The sequence below is a fragment of the Nannobrachium achirus genome (assembly GCF_963921795.1).
Source record: "Nannobrachium achirus genome assembly, chromosome: 18".
Classification (NCBI taxonomy): Eukaryota; Metazoa; Chordata; class Actinopteri; order Myctophiformes; family Myctophidae; genus Nannobrachium; species Nannobrachium achirus.
Genome location: NC_137825.1, coordinates 34760299 through 34781617, shown reverse-complemented (window position 1 = coordinate 34781617; position 21319 = coordinate 34760299). Strand labels below are relative to the sequence as shown.

At 44.7% G+C, this 21319-nt stretch overlaps 1 protein-coding gene across 1 annotated transcript; it reads left to right on the top strand.

The window, feature by feature from the left end:
* Positions 1-1603: 1603 nt before the first annotated feature.
* LOC308303044 (uncharacterized protein) lies at positions 1604-19246 on the top strand (the record flags this gene model as incomplete). Its single annotated transcript, XM_080747363.1, has 3 exons — positions 1604-2387; positions 4472-4950; positions 19142-19246. The coding sequence occupies 3 exons, from the start codon at positions 1604-1606 to the stop codon at positions 19244-19246; spliced, it is 1368 nt and encodes a 455-aa protein (XP_080603489.1).
* Positions 19247-21319: the final 2073 nt, after the last annotated feature.

Here is a 21319-nt window from a genome sequence, read left to right as displayed (position 1 = left end):
ACTTTGAAATGTGAAGGTCTCCCCTTAACTTTGACAGTGTACAAATGGAACCAAATGGACCCATTAGGGTTCCATTTGTACACTGTCAAAGTTACTTGTAAGGGTCAATTTAGACCCCCATAAAGGAACCCACAGAAAGTCCCTGAAATCCACTTTGAGAACCACTGTTGTAGATGACGCCACAATTCTCATCACTGTTAAAAAACTATTGAACCCTTTAGTGAAACGGACCTGACCAACTGTCTGCTGTTGTTTCCTTGTACGTCAAATCTCTCATCTAGAAATAGCCGGTCTACAAGATCTACAATTGGGCGCTGTAACAGCAGCGGAGGATATGATATCTCTGATGTCACTTTTGGAGCCCCAATAAAGGGAAACAATTGGACAGTCTTTGTTCAAAAAGCTTTATCCGGGTGAGACGTCTCTTGTTAGATGACCTTATGGGACATGACAGAGGAAAAAACTTACCCATTTAAAAAAGGTGACAAGCAAGCGGTCCTACTAGTGTCAGCGCAGGCGGCAGGTTTCCCCCTCTCTCTGTCGGGTGGAAACCCCATGTATCCAAAATGATGTGACTTTTCAGGATTCACATTCAAAAGCATCAAAAGTAGAAGATTCGCAAGCTCAAAAAAATGCATCGCTTCGTGCTGCGTTTTCAGCCTTGCGGATCTGCTATTTTCAATGCTTTTTGGTGACGCCGTAGCGTGATCAAAATGGGAACGTGTGGTTTCACCAGAAACACGGAGGTCCTCCGCAAGATGACCGCATTGTTATCTTTCTATGGCAACATGCAGCTCACAGAGAAACAGGCAGCATCATCGCAAAGGCTCCGGTCTCATTTTCATATACGTTCGACCGCTTTGGCTTGCAAATCGCCCCCGGCAATCTGAGATCTGAAATGACTCACCGAGGTTTATTATTCTCCCCATCTCTCCGTGAAGAAACGGGGAGGGAAATGGAAGGAGGTTTTAACGTGACTCTGATAAAAAAAACGTGACTGGCGGATTCACAGGCCGTTTGTTAGGGGCTGCTGAGTGAGCAGCAGCAGCCAGTGGCGTCATTTCAGCAAAAGCTAGGGTATGGCAAAGATGGGAGTCCTCATGGAAAAGAGGCATTACATTTTGTGTAACACGGTTCTATTGTGAAAATAGCCGATCTACATGCTCACAGTCACAACGCCTCGTGCTGTGAGGCGTTGTGAGCATGTAGATCAGCTATTTTCACAATGTCTGAAAAAAGAAAAAACAAATCTAGCGCAGCGTAGTTCATTGGGACACGGAAGTTAGAGTCCTAGATTTACCCCGGGCCCCCCCATCTCATTCGCTAACAGTTCATTCACACATACGCCTCCAGTCAATCCACGTACCTACGTTCATTCGCCACTAGCTGCTTCTCACACACCCCCTTTTCCCAGGGTAACTCAGGCGGTCTTTTTAAGCAGCTTCAGCTCACCGCTCATTCTTTTCGAGCAGCTGTCAAAGCAGGTCGTGCTTGACAGCGTCGGAAAATTGGAACTCAGAATCAGATCATCGCAGAACGCATTTGTCAGATGAGGATCAAGCCGTGGTGCGCTCTTTTACTCACCCTTCATCTGGTCCGGATCATGTCTCAAGTCGGCGACGACTGGGGATCAGAGGAGGGTGAGGAGGATGTCGTGCAGGACACCCAGAGGGGAACCCAGGTAGAAGCGGATCCTCCGGAGAGGGATGACGGCGCTTCCAGCCACCGCCAGGAAGAAGCGGAGAACACGCAGCAGGTCCGCCGGCGCAGTACACGATTGGCCAAGAAACCGCCTCCAGTTCCAGATCCAGACATGCCATCTATTGAGGCTTGGCCGGTCGCCAGAATCCTGGAAGCGTTGTTTAGAAACGGCATCCAGCCTCCCGCGGGCATACCTCACTATCAGCTGTTCCAGTTCTTCTGCCAGCATTGGCAAATGCAAAGGGGCGGCGGCGATGCGAGCCCAGCTACTTCCAGCGCTCCGCCCAGATCAGCCGTGGGTTCCAACCCCGCCCCTCCAAAGAAAGCCAAAGCTAAGTCTAATAATACCGAACCCGATACCCAGGCCGCTCCGAAAAGACGCAGGATTCAGCCCCCTGGTGTCGATATTCCTTCTGTTGATCCTGTGCTTAACGCCCTCAATAATATCCAGGTAGCGCTGGGGAAGATGGATTCGAGGATCCAAACACTGGAGTCCAGCACGCATGCAGCTCCGTCCAGTTCCAGGCAGGCGCAGTTGGATGACGTCAGCGTTCCAGTTCCGTCGCCTCATCCGGTCGTGCCGCTCAGGACGCTGGGAAGTGCAGTTCCAGTTCCATCATCGGGGGTTCCGTTCTTCTCTCCGGCAGCAGCGATCTCTCCTCATCTGAGAAGCCAAATCTTGGCAGGTAATGACGTGAACTTGGTTAAAATTCTGTTGAGCGCGTCCGAGGCTGGGCTTGGAGAAAAGCGCCTCGTGGACTGCGGGGATGTTACGGTGTGTCTCAAAGACAGTGACGCGAGACTGACTAGGAGCTTAACTATGACTGAATTCATTGTTGCGTTTGGAGTTTTCAGAGATGTGATTTGTGAATTATACCCAGAGCGCAGGGCCGAGCTTGACACTTATCTTGCTATCATCTCTGATTTGTCCCTGTCCTACGGCGGAACCTTGTTCTACGAATACCATAAGTCCTTTTCAGCTAAGGCAGCGGCGTTCATTCAGAAATATAACCAGCGGGTGGATTGGTCACTCGTAGATCTGGCTCTGATAAGTAGGCACTTCACGGGGCATCGCGCCCTCGCTTGTGCCGTATGTGGGTCATTTTCTCACAATAGCAACCTCTGCCCAAGTACAGCGTTCACGACTAAGCCCAGAGAGAAGAGAGATTCAGAGGAGAAGTTTTTGCGGAGACAGCCACCCAAAGTACATCTGTCCTCGCCGAAAGCCCCAGAGGAAATGAATAAACCCTCCACTCCAGTGAACATTCCGGAGATGAGAAAGGAGTTGTCTAAGCATCCAGATCGTTGTTTCGTTTTTTATTTGTTGTCAGGATTAATCCATGGGTTTTTCGCTGGCTTGTGCAGCCTTCCATTTAAAATCTTGGTGTGCAGGAATCTCCAATCTGCTATTAGAGAGCCAGAGGTCGTAGATTCGTTGCTAGCCAAAGAGATTGATAAAGGCTATATGATCGGGCCCTACGATGATGCGCCATTTCCAATTTATCGAATCAATCCAATAGGTGTCGCCACGCGGAAATACTCAGGGAAAAAGCGCATGATAGTGGATTTGTCAAGCCCTCACAATGATAGCGAGGACAGCATCAATAGTTTAATTCCCCTCGCTCCGTTTTCATTATGCTATGCCACCGTGGATCATGCTATACGTCTGATTAAAATAGCAGGGAGAGGCGCTTGGCTCGGCAAAGCGGATATTGTTGATGCCTTTAAAACCATGCCACTTCACCCTTCACAGTGGCATCTGTTCGGTGTTAAATGGAGACAAAAATTGTATTTCGCAGTCAGACTCACGTTCGGTTGTCGTAGTAGCCCCAACATATTTAACAAACTCTCAGAAGCGCTGTGTTGGATTTTGTACAATAATTACCGGCTGCCATTTATTCTGCATCTGTTAGATGATTTTCTGGTCATTGATTTTCCGAATGGTCAGCCAGAGCGCAGCATAGACACCGTTAAACACGTTTTCGCTAAACTAGGAGTTCCCCTCTCCATTGAAAAAACTGTCGGCCCAGTTAAAAGTCTCGAGTTTCTGGGTATTATCCTAGACTCTGAGCTCATGCAAGCTTCTCTCCCCACAGAGAAACTAGAGCGCATAAGGGAAATTATGCTCAAATTCATTGATGCCGCGTCGGTATCAAAAAGAGAGTTGTTGTCCTTATTAGGCCACATGAATTTTGCAATGAGGATAATTCCTCAGGGGCGGTCGTTTGTGGCGAGACTCCTTGATCTTTCAAAATCAGTTAAAAACCTCAATGAGTTGGTGTACTTAGATGAAGGCTGCAGGTCCGATTTGCGCTTTTGGTCAGCGCTGTGCAACAATTGGAATGGCATTTCCTTTTTCTACCAAGATACGTTAGAATCGTCTGTCGATCTGGGGTTCTATCCCGACGCGGCCCCCTCTATTGGGTTTGGGGGTTATTTTGAAAACGAATGGTTTGCTGAGTCTTGGCCAAAACAAATGCAGGAGTTGCCAAAAAATGAGTCATCCTCAGCGCTGTTTGAGCTCTACCCAGTAGTGGTAGCTGCTATTTTGTGGGGGAATAGATGGGAAAGGAAACAAATAATAGTGTTCTGTGATAACGAGGCAACAGTTCACATTATTAATAAAGGTCGATCCTCCATTCCCATTATTAACAGATTTGTCAGGAGACTTACCTGGACAAGCGTATTAGGGAATTTTTCTATCCGTGCTTGTCACATCCCAGGATTAGACAACAAAATAGCTGACGCCTTGTCCCGTTTCAAATTTCAGGTATTCAGGGATCTGTGCCCAGATGCAGCGCCATCAGGTTTGGTGTGCCCAGCGTTCGACCTAATAACGCTAGACTAGATGAACACTTGCAAGTTCTCATGTCTTCAGCATCCAAATATATGAGGATGGGTCTTTCAGTGAACACATTAAAAGCATATGATGCTGCTTGGTCTTTTTTCTCCTCGTTTTGTGCTGCTTTTTTAGTGCCAGTGCTCCCAGTTAATATTCCTATGATATGCGCATTCATAGTCCACTGCGCTGAATCAAAGAGACTCCAGCCTGCTTCAATCACTGCGTTGGTTGCCGGAGTACAGTTTAATTTAAGATGCTTGAGCCCAGATGTTGGTAGTATACTCGGAGACCCATCAATCAAGCTTCTCTTCGGAGGATTAAAGAAAGCTCATCCCAAAGGCAATGATAAACGTCTTCCCCTTACCTTACCACTGGTGCACAAACTAGTCTCTGAACTCAGGAAAGGGGTTTTTGGGCCATTTGTAGATTCACTTTTGGAAGCAGTTTTTCTTTCAGCATTCTATGGGTTTCTGAGATGTGGGGAATTCACAACTTGCACAGAAAGTTTTAATCCTCTGCATGATCTGACTATTTCTGATCTTTCATTTCAGTCTGATATGTTTTCTATTAATCTCAAGCATTCCAAAACGGATAAGCATTCTGAGGGGACACCGATTGTTATAGTAAGAACTGATACTGTGTTTTGTCCATTCTCCTCCATGTCTCTGTACCTGTATTGGCGGCCTAACGCGGCTGGGAGGGAACCCCTGTTCACCACGGATGCTGGGAGAGCCATGTCGAGATCATGGTTCGCTGCCAAGCTTGGAACAGTCTGTCAAAGATGTGGACTCTGCCCCAAGCTGTACACGACGCATTCCTTCCGGATCGGTGCTGCAACCTCAGCATCTTCTTTGGTGTCCTCTCCTACACTCAAAGCCATGGGTCGCTGGAAATCGAATGCCTACGAACGTTATGTCCGCTTAAATACAACCGAGATTCTCGCAGCTCAGAAAGCAATGAGTGTTAATTGTCGTTGAATAAATTCAGATAGCATTATCTGTGTTGGTATCAGTTATCTTTCTCCTGCCGTAGTGCGGGTTGGGGGGTAGATGGTTATGCGAAGGCTATTACATATTTATTACATGTATTTCTTGACAGATATGTTCTCGCCGGAGTACAAGAGACCAAGGTTTGCTTTCACGCATTTATTATAGTAGTTCCTTAGATAGCATATTTTCTTCATGCCAGATATGACTCGCCGGAGCATGATCTGCCCTAATAATTCATCTGGCTGTATCAGGATCAGAGCTGAAACAGGGTCCTCATGAATGGGGCGTCATCTTGAGTGCTCGGATGACGTGATGAAGGAAATTTCACATAGCTAGATCACTAGATAGAATATTTTGTTCATATCAAATCTGTTTTCGCCGGAGAACATGGTTTGCCGATCTATTCATGTGATGTCTCGGATCGCTTCTGAGTTATCACATGAGTAGTAGGGCTGGGTCATCGGACCTCGCATATGAAGAAAATTAGACATGCTGTCTATTACTAGTCTTATTCGTTAGATTTCCATTAATCCTCATCTACGTTGGCATCGGTGTGGGATAACGGTTTAGATGAGGAGGGCATACGGCTCCTTATTAATGGAAATGGGACACTGCACTCATGGCGTTATTTCATCGGAAATAACCTTATATAGCATTTAACCACATTTCATTCACTTATCTATCTTCTCTCATTCTTAAAGATGTGGCTCTGCATGGATTATTCTCACAGCGGTGAGTGAGTGTTGGGGGTCTGAGATAGCAGATTCTGTGACATGTACGTTTACACAGATCAATCTGTATATCATCAGAGCAGAGCCCATCTGCCAAACTCAATGCAATATCATTGCATAAATGTTACGTTACTTCAATAAACGTTTTATGTTCAACTCTAAGCTGAAGTGTCTAAATGAAATCTAGCGCAGCGTAGTTCATTGGGACACGGAAGTTAGAGTCCTAGATTTACCCCGGGCCCCCCCATCTCATTCGCTAACAGTTCATTCACACATACGCCTCCAGTCAATCCACGTACCTACGTTCATTCGCCACTAGCTGCTTCTCACACACCCCCTTTTCCCAGGGTAACTCAGGCGGTCTTTTTAAGCAGCTTCAGCTCACCGCTCATTCTTTTCGAGCAGCTGTCAAAGCAGGTCGTGCTTGACAGCGTCGGAAAATTCCTCCTCCTCCCCGGCCTCCTCCCTTGGCTTTAATTCATGATTGATAGGAGGTTGGCTCATTCCATGGTTATTCTACATGTGACTATACTGGAGTTGTTATGTTGATATTAAGATTGTACATTCATGATGTAGTGATGTACGTTGTTGTACTGTATTATGCTCTGCTCTGGGGGTCTGAGATAGCAGATTCTGTGACATGTACGTTTACACAGATCAATCTGTATATCATCAGAGCAGAGCCCATCTGCCAAACTCAATGCAATATCATTGCATAAATGTTACGTTACTTCAATAAACGTTTTATGTTCAACTCTAAGCTGAAGTGTCTAAATGAAACAGTTTTGTCAGTTTTTTACACAGGTTTCTACTGTTTCTTGGGCTGGATATGGCAGCCTGGAACGGTTGTTCAAGTGCAGCTAAACTTAGCATGTTAGTAAACGTGCCACAATTAACAATAATGCATTGCACCTGTGCAGCTGACCTGCGGAACCTGGGAATATACCATGTAGTGGAGAATATAATTATAATACCTTGTTAAAGTGACCATTTTGTTAAATTTGTAGTTATTTTACTGTAATTTAACAACATAATAACCAGCGCAGATAGACAAAGAGACATTCATGGATTTATATTTCAAAGTAACTTTTATTTTCCCCCCTGGACCCAGGGTATGGCAGCTGCATACCCCTGCCATACCCAATTGACGCCCCTGGCAACAGCAGGCTCTAGATTGCAAAAAGAATATGTCGACCACAAGACAATGGTCTGAAGGGCAAAGCTCTCCCACTGTCACAGACCGAGCGCGCAGACACCTCCACTGGGTTGTTAGTGGAGCCTGAGGTTTTTAACATACGGTCGACCGCAGCGAGGGATCACACTTCCTTCACCTCTACACGTCAAGGTCGCAGATTTGTTATGGAAATGAAGCCCGGGTGTCAGAGAAGGAGGGTTGGAAACTGTACAGAACGTGAAGCGAGAGACACTTTGCCAAACAGGAATACTACCGTACGATACTCTTATGCTACTGTATGTTGATGAATTCACTCTTTGTCAAGTCCCGCCCGTTGTCCCGCCCCTCTTCACACCCATTGGTTGCTGTGTCTTGGTGGGACATTTGGTGGGACACTCCATCCACTACCATTGTAATTCAGTTGCTTCGTATTGTTATTCTGTGTATTCAGTTCTCATTTCAAACTTGGTTTCAGTTAAATGGAGCTGCTCAGTGGCAGTATAGTGACTCAGCATGTTTTTAAATGTTTTTATTTCTCCAAGAATTATGTTTTAGCAAATTCAACATAAAAAAGGCGGAACCAAGACCAACCAGAAGGCTAACAAAGGGTGAATTGAATATACCAACGACCAACTACTATAGGTTCAACTACAAAATGACGTCACTCGCATCTTCTGAAAAGCATGGCCCGTAATTAGAGTTCGGAAAGCTGCACGTCGGAAAGTCGGAACTCTCAGACGAAAGTTTCGGTGGTCGGAGACATTATGGACAGGCCTTTAAGTTAAGGCATAAGCTGGTACTTAAGACAATCAAAATACAGCCCTCAATGTCCTCAACTGTACCACGTCCACATGCTGTTAACATTTCAGACTACAGTAATAAATCAATCAATCAATCAATCAATACTCTGTTGTGTGATGTGCGTTGCAAACTGAAAATAGCAGATCTATATAAGCTAACAGCGCTTTGCAAATGTGGCGCGCCGTTAATTATGGATCTGGTATTTTCGGCCATACAACAGAGCAGCAACTGAACCGCTCTCCTAAACCCATCACCTACATATAGAAGAAGTGATGGCGGTTCTTTTTAGCTTGTTGTTGTTGTTCTTGCAGCCGCAGCCGTTCTCCGTCTGTCTCTCACCCCATCCGTCTCCCTCTCTTCCCACTCTCTCTTTCGGTCTGACTCTCTCCCCATCCGCCCACGCCCATAAAGTCCATGTTTCTCTCTCTCACTCTCTGTCTTTCTTTCTTTCTGTCTGTCTGTCTGCGTAAACAAGTTAATCAGACTCAGAAAGCCACAGCTTGCGGGCTATAGCCGTGTGCGATACAAGCCCCTGGCCCCCAGAAAACACCCGGGGCCCTTCACAGCCATCAATCATTCCATTAGGACTTTGGGTGGAAAAACTAAGCAAACACAACAAACACACATGCACAGTCGCACACACACACACACACACACACACGCAGGAATCACACCCAGAGCGCGTTTCGTTCGCTGAGCTTAGCCAGGTCTCGTCGTCTCGCCGCTGAACTCAGCACGGCGGCGGCGGCGGCTGGCGACAAGCGCCAGATGATACTCCTATGGAGACCCGACGAACATGAATTGACAGACGTTTGGAGGCCGACTTCCCCACCACAGACAACAAGACAGCCGAGGCAACATGAGCTGCGTCTATGGGTTGTAGACATATGGGTGTTTATCAAAGCCACTCAATCTGGGGAGGAGCGCGGCATCTGGAATGAGTGTCTGCCTCGGGGTCGTGTCATTCATCTTATTTATGAAGTTCTGAAAGACAACAATGATTAGTATTAGATTCGTATTCTCATTTCCAATAATAATAATAATAATCAGTGTTGACTAAAGAGGATTAGGGTGGGCAGCACTGGGCCTTGGCTTTATAAATAACATATTAGGCCATCAGTCAAGTATAAGCCTGGTTTATAGTTAGTTGTGTTGCCCCTGTCACATGCCCGAAACAAGTCAATTGTGAGCTTGTAGACCGGCTTGCTTCGGTGCACGGCACATCGTACAATGTGTGATCATGTGAATGTCTGTGTCTCTGCCATAACTTGCACTAAAGTTACTGTGGTTGCTTATTTTGCCCTTTCTTCTGCTTAGATGATTCAGAGAGGCAGGCAGAGGCTATCTCCGATCAGAAACCTCTCCCTCCGCTGTAATATATCTCTGAGATGAGGTCCGCTTCGTAGGATGCCGGAAGAGTGTGAATGGTGGACACATCGTATTTTAAGCAATGGTTTGAAACAAGCTTTAAAATCACTTTTTTTGTCAGCCACTGGCTGAGACGTCCGGGTGGTATAAACACAGCAAAGATGTGTGAGAAAATATGCAACTTGCTTACAAAAAAATAAGCGATTTAAACGCTTGTTTCAACCTTGTCGTCGCTTACATTTCCTTTGCCGTGAAAATTGCAAACATCTGAGACCTTGCAGGGAGGACTGCCTTTATACTTTTTGGATACGATGCACTGCAAAAAGGTAAAAATCGTTAACTCTTGGCCGGTGTCACACTCTGCCGGCACCCTGCGAAGCGAGACCTCAACTCTGAGCTAACGGGAAGGTTCCAAACGGGGCTATATAGCAGGGGCTGGCACCACCAACTCTCTCTCTCTCTCTCTCTCTCTCTCTCTCTCTCTCTCTCTCTCTCTCTCTCTCTCTCTCTCTCTCTCTCTGTGTCAAGGTTTGTGTGGCTTTGTTCGCCCGGTGGGAAACCTTCGCCCCGTCGCCGGCAGCAGACCTTGCAGCCCAGCGTACCTGGAGTGCCTCCAGAGTCACCAGAGCGTGACGTCTCCTTTTTCTTTTTCAGCGCTCGTTTGAATCCATTGTTTTACAGCGCTGTAAAAGTGGAATAGCTTTGGGAGGGCCAGGCATGCAGGCGGAGAAATGTTTTGTCTGAAAAAAGTGTGTGTGTGTTAGTAGCAGATCCACAAGCTCGAAACACGACGCGAGGCAACACGTTTTTAGCTTGTAGATCTGCTACTTTTGCTATTTTTTTATTTGAATGCTGAAAAGTAGGGTCCTCCAAGTCCAAGTTTTGGACATATGAGGTTTCCATCCCTACAGAGACGATAGGGTTGATATAGCTTTCTCTCATGTTGCTTTGAAAAAGAGAGCTGACATCATAATCATACGCTTTTCAAAATACTCAAAGACACTTCAAAACAACAAAACAACTTCATTAAACAAAAGGTCAAAACTGAGCAACTCTCTCTCTCTCTCTCTCTATCTCTCTCTCTCTCTCTCTCTCTCTCTCTCTCTCTCTCTCTCTCTCTCTCTCGGCTACTCTTTGTCCAGCCAACACCCTGTGTGTGTGTGTTGTGTGTGTGACCTTGTGTTTAGTCTTGGGACAAGGGGGCCATTAAGGGCTTAAGCGGCAATGTAATGAAAATGTTGTGACAACAGTAAAAAGAGTGAAGCGAAAACAGGCTTTAAGAAGGGAGACGTCTGAGCCTCGTCTCAATGGGGGGACAGACGGATGGACGGACGGACGGACGGACAGGACGGGAGAGCCGGAGACGGAGTGAGAGGGCGAAATGAAGGTGATGGTGAACACCTCGGAGACATTAGCCTTGATGATGATAACCCCGAGCGTCTGCTTGAAAGACCGCCTTAGTTGGTGGCCCTGACACTACTGTCTGGACCTATGGTTGTCAAGCTTTATTTAATTTCAAGGACCCCCAGAACTCTGAGAGCATACAACTAGAACCAAACCATTTGGTTCAGTTTGTACCCTCTCAGAGTTACACACCTGTGTCTGCAAGTATAGTTTTTTTTTTACACTTAGTCTCAGCCACTTTTAACCTAGCGTCCCTGTTTTGAGCACATTTTGTCAAGAAAAATGCCCCCAAAAGTAAAATATTTTTTTACTGATATCAGATCTACTAGCTCACAACAAACACATACACACACGCACACACGCACGCAAGCACGCACGCACACACACACACACACACACACACACACACACACACACACACACACACACACACACACACACACACACACACACACACACACACACACACACATGCATTATTTCCCTGGACGCAAAGCGCTGGCTCATTTGCATAACGACACATACAACATAATTATGAATTAAAGTGTGCAGCGTGTTTCTTAAAACTGATTCTCCCCCATCTTCCCTGACATGCAAACGATAAGAAACGATAAAAAAAGTCCCCAAGGCATAGCCTGGAGGATGAAATGTGATTAATTTGGCACCAGCAGTTACAGGGAGCAGTGCAATCCTGCAGCGCAGCGCGCAAACATGTAATTTATCCCAAATGCTGCTTCCTGGAATGAAACATAGGCAGCATAAGCAGCTGGACTGCATGCATGCGGAATGTTGCATCGTAGGGAACTCTTTTCCCCTTTTGCACGCACGCATTCATCATCATCTTTGTTGTTGCTGCGACCGCAATCCCACTGGCATCTGTGGCATGCTGGATGCGACAATAATCTCACAGCGCATCATCTGAAAAGTTTTAGTCTAGTTTTAGTCGACTACATATCATACGATTTTAGTTGACTACATCTTCAGTTGATTTTGTCAACCAAAGATAATTTTGATGAGCCGTGATGACGTCGTAATGGCAGATTTTATACTTGGTTGCATCTTGAAAATAGCCGATCTCCAAGCTCACAATGGAACGTAGCACACGCATGTACACACACATACCGGTACACATGCACGCACACACACAGGCAGACACACATGCATGCACACACACACACACACACACACACACACACACACACACACACACACACACACCCACTTGCATGCACACACGCATGTCATTATCATGGTCTGTATCATACTAGTAAGACACCTGAGGGTGGAATGCGACCTCAGGGTGACATGCGACCTCGCCCTAAAGGGCGAGGTCGCGCCAATTCTTGACTATCTGGCCAACCACAGCGTTTCTCTGACGATTCTAGTTGTTATCATTCTGGGGGGAGTTTGTTCATGTTTTTGTGAGGGTATCAACCCTAGGAGACACGGGGAGAACATGCAAACTCCACACAGAAAGGCCCTATCGCTCACACCCTAGGTTGGGTTGGCGATGGGGCCTTTCTGTGTGGAGTTTGCCTAAACATGGAGATGTGGTATGTGGTACAGAAGGACTCATATATGGGCATAAAAAGTATGTCATGTGACATCACTTCCTGTACAGACAGTCAGACAGACAGACAGCCATTGACTCCGACCTAACAATAGCTACTGTCTATGACGGTAGTTCCATATGACATATTGGACTAGACTATCTCCATATATAGTGTTATCCACATCTCCATGTTAGGACTCATATATGGGCATAAAAAGTATGTCATGTGACATCACTTCCTGTACAGACAGTCAGCCATTGACTCCGGATTAACAATGTCTACTGTCTATGACGGTAGTCCCATATGACATATTGGACTAGACTATCTCCATATATAGTGTTATCCACATCTCCATGTTTAGACAGCCAATGACTCCGGCCTAACAATGGCTACTTTCTATGACGTTAGTCCCATATGACATGATGGACTGGACTATCTCCATATATAGTGTTATCCACATTTCGTGTAGCCGCCCTGTACAGGAAGTGATGTCACAACTCGCTGACATCACACTGACATCACAGAGGATACGGACGGTCACGAGGATACGGAAGGAAGGAAGGACACTCAAGTGACACGGTTCTTCAGAGTATATGCGACCTTCGGTCGCAATCAGTATCATGGTCAGTATCATGGTCAGTATCATGGTCAGTATCATGATCAGTATCATGTCAGTATCATGGTCAGTATCATGGTCAGTATCATGTCAGTATCATGGTCAGTATCATGGTCAGTATCATGGTCAGTATCATTGTCAGTATCATGGTCAGTATCATGGTCAGTATCATGTCAGTATCATGGTCAGTATCATGGTCAGTATCATTGTCAGTATCATGGTCAGTATCATGGTCAGTATCATGATCAGTATCATGGTCAGTATCATGGTCAGTATCATGTCAGTATCATGGTCAGTATCATGGTCAGTATCATGGTCAGTATCATGATCAGTATCATGTCAGTATCATGGTCAGTATCATGGTCAGTATCATGGTCAGTATCATGTCAGTACTAGTAAGACACCCAAGGGTGGAATGCGACCTCAGGGTGACATGCAACCTCGCCCTAAAGGGCGAGGTCGCGCCAATTCTTGACAATCTGGCCAACCACAGCGTTTCTCTGACGATTCTAGTTGTTGTCATTCTGGGGGGAGTTTGTTCATGTTTTTGTGAGGGTATCAACCCTAGGAGACACAGGGAGAACACGCAAACTCCACACAGAAAGGCCCTATCGCTCACACCCTAGGTTCGGTTGGCGATAGGGCCTTTCTGTGTGGAGTTTGCCTAAACATGGAGATGTGGTACAGAAGGACTCATATATGGGCATAAAAAGTATGTCATGTGACATCACTTCCTGTACAGACAGTCAGACAGACAGCCATTGACTCCGACCTAACAATGGCTACTGTCTATGACGGTAGTCCCATATGACATGATGTACTAGACTATCTCCATATATAGTGTTATCCACATCTCCATGTTTAGGCCAAACAGATTCGCTCCATTTCTCCATGTATAGGTCCAAATGCCCAACATTGAGCTTGACAACGAAACGTTCTTAACACAGCAGCCCCCATATTTACTTTAGAAAATATGTTAAATTCTAAGTACGTTTCGAGTACCGGTTTGATACAAGAGCGAATAAGCACTACACTTCTGGAATCATGTGCGTCGACTTAAAGTTGGATCCAGGCCTAATAACTTTATCTGGCCACCCCGTTGCCACCTCCTTGTTACATTTTCTTTTCTCCAGGTGGATGGACATTCTTTCATGGACATCCTTTCATAGGTGATCTAAGTCCAGCCGCCCGTATCAGATCAGAGGAGGATACCGCACATTGTACCTCATCCACCCTTTCTTCTCTCTCCTTTTGGTATCTTTATCCTCCTCCTTCTTTTTTTCTTTTTTATTCTTCTCTTTTATTGTCTTTCTTAATCTTGTGTATCCTTCTCTCTTTTTTTGTTGTCTTTCTTAGTCTTGTGTAGCCGCCCCGTACAGGAAGAGATGGGGACTTGAGGTCGCAAGTCAGGACTTGAACCTGTGACGCTGCAAAAGCTGGATTATCAGCCTAGATCTTTGGAACACTAGATCTTTGTGTTCCAGAGCAGCAGTTGATTTTCAGTACTGTGTGGTTCATTTGTTTCTCATTTGTTTTCTCTATGGCATTTTAATTTTATTTTATCCTTTATTAATAAAAATACATGTATGTATCCATATACATATGGAGTTCAATATTGATGTTTTTGGAGAAGGTATGTTGTAAATGTATGCTACTTAGTAAGGGTTGGCGATAGGGCCTTTCTGTGTGGAGTTTGCCTAAACATGGAGATGTGGTACAGAAGGACTCATATATGGGCATAAAAAGTATGTCATGTGACATCACTTCCTGTACAGACAGTCAGACAGACAGCCATTGACTCCGACCTAACAATGGCTACTGTCTATGACGGTAGTCCCATATGACATGATGTACTAGACTATCTCCATATATAGTGTTATCCACATCTCCATGTTTAGGCCAAACAGATTCGCTCCATTTCTCCATGTATAGGTCCAAATGCCCAACATTGAGCTTGACAACGAAACGTTCTTAACACAGCAGCCCCCATATTTACTTTAGAAAATATGTTAAATTCTAAGTACGTTTCGAGTACCGGTTTGATACAAGAGCGAATAAGCACTACACTTCTGGAATCATGTGCGTCGACTTAAAGTTGGATCCAGGCCTAATAACTTTATCTGGCCACCCCGTTGCCACCTCCTTGTTACATTTTCTTTTCTCCAGGTGGATGGACATTCTTTCATGGACATCCTTTCATAGGTGATCTAAGTCCAGCCGCCCGTATCAGATCAGAGGAGGATACCGCACATTGTACCTCATCCACCCTTTCTTCTCTCTCCTTTTGGTATCTTTATCCTCCTCCTTCTTTTTTTCTTTTTTATTCTTCTCTTTTATTGTCTTTCTTAATCTTGTGTATCCTTCTCTCTTTTTTCTTTGTCTTTCTTAGTCTTGTGTAGCCGCCCCGTACAGGAAGAGATGGGGACTTGAGGTCGCAAGTCAGGACTTGAACCTGTGACGCTGCAAAAGCTGGATTATCAGCCTAGATCTTTGGAACACTAGATCTTTGTGTTCCAGAGCAGCAGTTGATTTTCAGTACTGTGTGGTTCATTTGTTTCTCATTTGTTTTCTCTATGGCATTTTAATTTAATTTTATCCTTTATTAATAAAAATACATGTATGTATCCATATACATATGGAGTTCAATATTGATGTTTTTGGAGAAGGTATGTTGTAAATGTATGCTACTTAGTAAGGGTTGGCGATAGGGCCTTTCTGTGTGGAGTTTGCCTAAACATGGAGATGTGGTACAGAAGGACTCATATATGGGCATAAAAAGTATGTCATGTGACATCACTTCCTGTACAGACAGTCAGACAGACAGCCATTGACTCCGACCTAACAATAGCTACTGTCTATGACGGTAGTTCCATATGACATATTGGACTAGACTATCTCCATATATAGTGTTATCCACATCTCCATGTTTAGGCCAAACAGATTCGCTCCATTTCTCCATGTATAGGTCCAAATGCCCAACATTGAGCTTGACAACGAAACGTTCTTAACACAGCAGCCCCCATATTTACTTTAGAAAATATGTTAAATTCTAAGTACGTTTCGAGTACCGGTTTGATACAAGAGCGAATAAGCACTACACTTCTGGAATCATGTGCGTCGACTTAAAGTTGGATCCAGGCCTAATAACTTTATCTGGCCACCCCGTTGCCACCTCCTTGTTACATTTTCTTTTCTCCAGGTGGATGGACATTCTTTCATGGACATCCTTTCATAGGTGATCTGTCCAGCCGCCCGTATCAGATCAGAGGAGGATACCGCACATTGTACCTCATCCACCCTTTCTTCTCTCTCCTTTTGGTATCTTTATCCTCCTCCTTCTTTTTTTCTTTTTTATTCTTCTCTTTTATTGTCTTTCTTAATCTTGTGTATCCTTCTCTCTTTTTTCTTTGTCTTTCTTAGTCTTGTGTAGCCGCCCCGTACAGGAAGAGATGGGGACTTGAGGTCGCAAGTCAGGACTTGAACCTGTGACGCTGCAAAAGCTGGATTATCAGCCTAGATCTTTGGAACACTAGATCTTTGTGTTCCAGAGCAGCAGTTGATTTTCAGTACTGTGTGGTTCATTTGTTTCTCATTTGTTTTCTCTATGGCATTTTAATTTAATTTTATCCTTTATTAATAAAAATACATGTATGTATCCATATACATATGGAGTTCAATATTGATGTTTTTGGAGAAGGTATGTTGTAAATGTATGCTACTTAGTAAGGGTTGGCGATAGGGCCTTTCTGTGTGGAGTTTGCCTAAACATGGAGATGTGGTACAGAAGGACTCATATATGGGCATAAAAAGTATGTCATGTGACATCACTTCCTGTACAGACAGTCAGACAGACAGCCATTGACTCCGACCTAACAATAGCTACTGTCTATGACGGTAGTTCCATATGACATATTGGACTAGACTATCTCCATATATAGTGTTATCCACATCTCCATGTTAGGACACATATATGGGCATAAAAAGTATGTCATGTGACATCACTTCCTGTACAGACAGTCAGCCATTGACTCCGGATTAACAATGGCTACTTTCTATGACGTTAGTCCCATATGACATGATGGACTGGACTATCTCCATATATAGTGTTATCCACATTTCGTGTAGCCGCCCTGTACAGGAGGTGATGTCACAACTCGCTGACATCACACTGACATCACAGAGGATACGGACGGTCACGAGGATACGGAAGGAAGGAAGGACACTCAAGCGACACGGTTCTTCAGAGTATGCGACCTTTGGTCGCAATCATGGTCAGTATCATGGTCAGTATCATGGTCAGTATCATTGTCAGTACCATGGTCAGTATCATGGTCAGTATCATGGTCAGTATCATTGTCAGTATCATGGTCAGTATCATGGTCAGTATCATGATCAGTATCATGGTCAGTATCATGTCAGTATCATGGTCAGTATCATGGTCAGTATCATTGTCAGTATCATGGTCAGTATCATGATCAGTATCATGATCAGTATCATGGTCAGTATCATGGTCAGTATCATGTCAGTGTCATTTGATTTCAGTATCATGTCAGTATAATACTGACCATGACACTGACAAGACACTGACTATGATACTGAGTTCCAGGATGTCCCCAGCAAAATGTGTTAATATATCATCACAGTCATTTTAACCACATTTATAAGTTGGCTATTCAAAAGTTGCAGATATGCAAGCTCACAGCAATTTTTGAACATTAAAAATAAATCTTGCAAGTATTACATTTTCAATTTTAAGATGGGGGTCCGTGGCTACATACATATACATACTGTACCAAATTGAGCGTCCTTAAAAGGTTTGAGAAGGACTGCTGTTGACACCCCCCCCCCTCCCCCCCATGCCCCGTGACCTCAACAGACCCCTGCCTATGACGTCCATTATCCCAGCAACCATCATCATCATCATCATCATCATCATCAACAACATCTTTGTCTGTGTGGCCTTATTTTCCCACACATGAGCTGAATGGCATGACGTCATTAGTCCGTCTATGGCCCAGTGGAACATATTCATTCATTTGAAGTATAGTAACTGTGCAAAACCACGAGGATCATAAGGGCTGACAGACGAAGAGGTGGGCTGCCTGCGATGATGAGACACACAGTCAACCACAACTGGCATCCCATAATAATAACAGGCCACAAAGCGCTGCAGGAACACCTACACAAGTATCCAACGTATACACCAGTGGTGGGAAAAAGTTCCTAATATCTTTACTTATCTGTACTCCAATGTAGAAACACTCACAAGTAACACAAGTAAAAGTTCGGAAAATCAACATTTACTTGAGTGAAAGTACAGAAGTGCTGGCATCAAAATATACTACCAAAAGTAAAGGTACTCATTATGCAGAATTACCCCTTTCACAAGGTATCATATTATGTATAAAATGTATTAAAATCTTTTGAGCTCACAGCGCGTCGCATCACCGCGTCGGATCCTAAAGCTAAAAGAAATAGCTGATCGACAGGCTCACAACGTGTCACGCTGCGCTGCGCTATAGGCTGCAAGCTTGTTGATCTGCTCTTCTTGGCGTGTGATACCGACGTGTAACTAACTACAGTAAGTAGGCCTATAAATCAGGCATAGCTCTAACCCCAAATCCCCTAAACCTAACCTCTAAAATGTCTCATTCTAATTGTAAGGGAGTTGTAACCATATAAAACAACCATTTCTCTTGTTAGGACTCGGGAAGATTGTCCACACAATGACTATTTCTCAAATTCTACTAGGTTTGCGGCGGGGACGTTTGGCCCTCAGAAGTACAGTAATACAAGTGCCACCACACACACACGCGCACGCACACACACATCAAAGACCTCAGACAGACACAGGCCCTTTCATATACTGCAACCACTGCCACTGCCGCTGCTTTCGCCGACCACAAAGGACACGCCATGAAATACTGCTGCCTCCCGATGCGCGGCACATGAATCATCACAGCGTGGCGACGACGATGGAGCCCACACTGTCCTCATCCTCTTCCTCCCTCCACCACCGTCCTTCCAAACCCCCACCCCCCGAACCTCCTCCTCCGCTTTACCATAACGTCACTGTCGAGCAGAAAGCTCTCATCTCCATATTCTAACTTTTTGTGTTTTCGAAAATGAATGCCCTCACTTGACCGTAGCGCCACGCTGCACAAAAGCAAGCAATAGGGCCTTTCTGTGTGGAGTTTGCTTTTTACTAATTTTCTTTTTTTGAATCCTGAAAAGTAACAGTTTTCTGGACGTACAGTGTGAGGTTTCCATCCGACAGAGAGATGAGAAGCAGCAAAGACGATGTGCTTGTGCGTGCAGGTGTTTAGGTGCAGCTGGGAAACATCATTTAAAGTCATGGTAGATTGACTGTCCGGTCTGTTCTGACACTTCTATTTCTTTGTCTATTACAGTGGTCCTCAACCTTTTCAGGCCGTGACCCCCAAAATAATCATATTTTAACTGGGGACCCCCCACCCACCCTGACGAGCACTATAAGATGCATTACATTTTGTATAACACGGTTCTATTGTGAAAATAGCAGATCTCTACTTTCACAATTTCTGCCTCTAATATTTGTCAATTTAGCCAATGTTTAATTTGAAATTTTAGAGGTATTAAAAAATCCTTAATGGCTTAAATGTCACTTTATAAATGTGCAGATACCCTCTATATAAACTTAAACTTTATGTTGGTTTGTTTGCTGTTGAGAGAGAAAACAATGTTGCACATTAAATTAATCATCTGGGGAACCCCCAAACTAATTTGGGGACCCCCCTGTGAATTGAGAACCACTGGTCTATTAGGTTGGAGCTGCATTCAACATGTGGGGAGGTGTGGTCCTGGCAGTATACCTGGCTGTTTTCCATCCAGCAATCACCTGGCTGGCTACAAATGGCTTGACTGTGACTACTGGAAGAACCTCTCTCCAAACGAGAAGAACAAGGCTCGAGGCCCGAGCCTCTCTACTCCGCCTAAGTTGCACTAAAACTTCAGAAGGTGAGGTTATGCGTAGAACAGAAATGAGTATGAATGTGCCAGTAAAATCAATACTAAAAACAGGAGACTTCTATTTAAAATAATAGCAGTTAACTTTATTATATCAATACCGTTTGCACAAATGGGCTATTCTAAGTTCTAAGTAAAATCTATGTAAGGAGACAAAAGAGAAAATAATCCAAGTACCGGTACCAAGAGGTTCGTTCAGTAAAGTACACAACAGCCAGCTGTAGTGTTCTCGTAGAGACGGACGCAAAATGAAAGTAACAAGAGTCTTTATAGTATTTCGCAGGTCTTCAGCAGGGGAGGTGAGACTTTCTGATTGGTTCGTGGGAGGAGTCCCGGGCTGGACTCTATTGGCTGTTTCTTCAGCTGAGCAGGCATGATTGGGCCACACTCTCAGAGGGGCAAGGCTGTCTGCCTCCGCCCCATCACCACGTGATCTTCACTCCTCCTTCCCCCGCCCCTGGGCTGTGCCAGGAATCGTTGGGTTTCTCTTTACAGATAACAGAGAAATGTAGCTTTTCCAAGGCGGCTGAGACCCCGCAAGTGCGTGGGTGCGGGTATCTGCACGTACAGGCTGACTTGTGCAAAACAGGTGCAAAACATCATTCACAGAAGATAACAGAGAAATGTAGCTTTTCAAGGCGGCTGAGGAGTATCGGTGCGCACAAGCTAACTCATGCAAAACAACATTCACAGAGCATGCACTACTATATCATTGGTGACATGAGGTGAGCATGAGCTGATCACGCTCTAGGTGCATGCTGGCGTGCGTGTGAGACAGGACTGTGCGTGAGTGGATGAACCTTAAAATGAACTCTAGTAACCTGACTGTGGGACAATACTGTAAAACATTGGCTTTTGGTACTTAGATATAATATAAAAATATAGATTTACTTAAATCAGCTTAGATCAGATATTTAGCAAACGTTTTGGTACAAAAAGTTTTTACAATGTCATCACATCATATCATCAAATCCCCCTTTGATCTGCCTCCAGGGCAGATCACTAACTAGTGATGTGATACTTGGCACATTTTTCAGAAAAGTTTAAACTCCCCCTTTGGACTTCTTTTAAGAAGTCCACCTAAACTGGGTAACGTTTCTGAAAAATATGGTGAGCGGGGGTCAACAGAATCAAC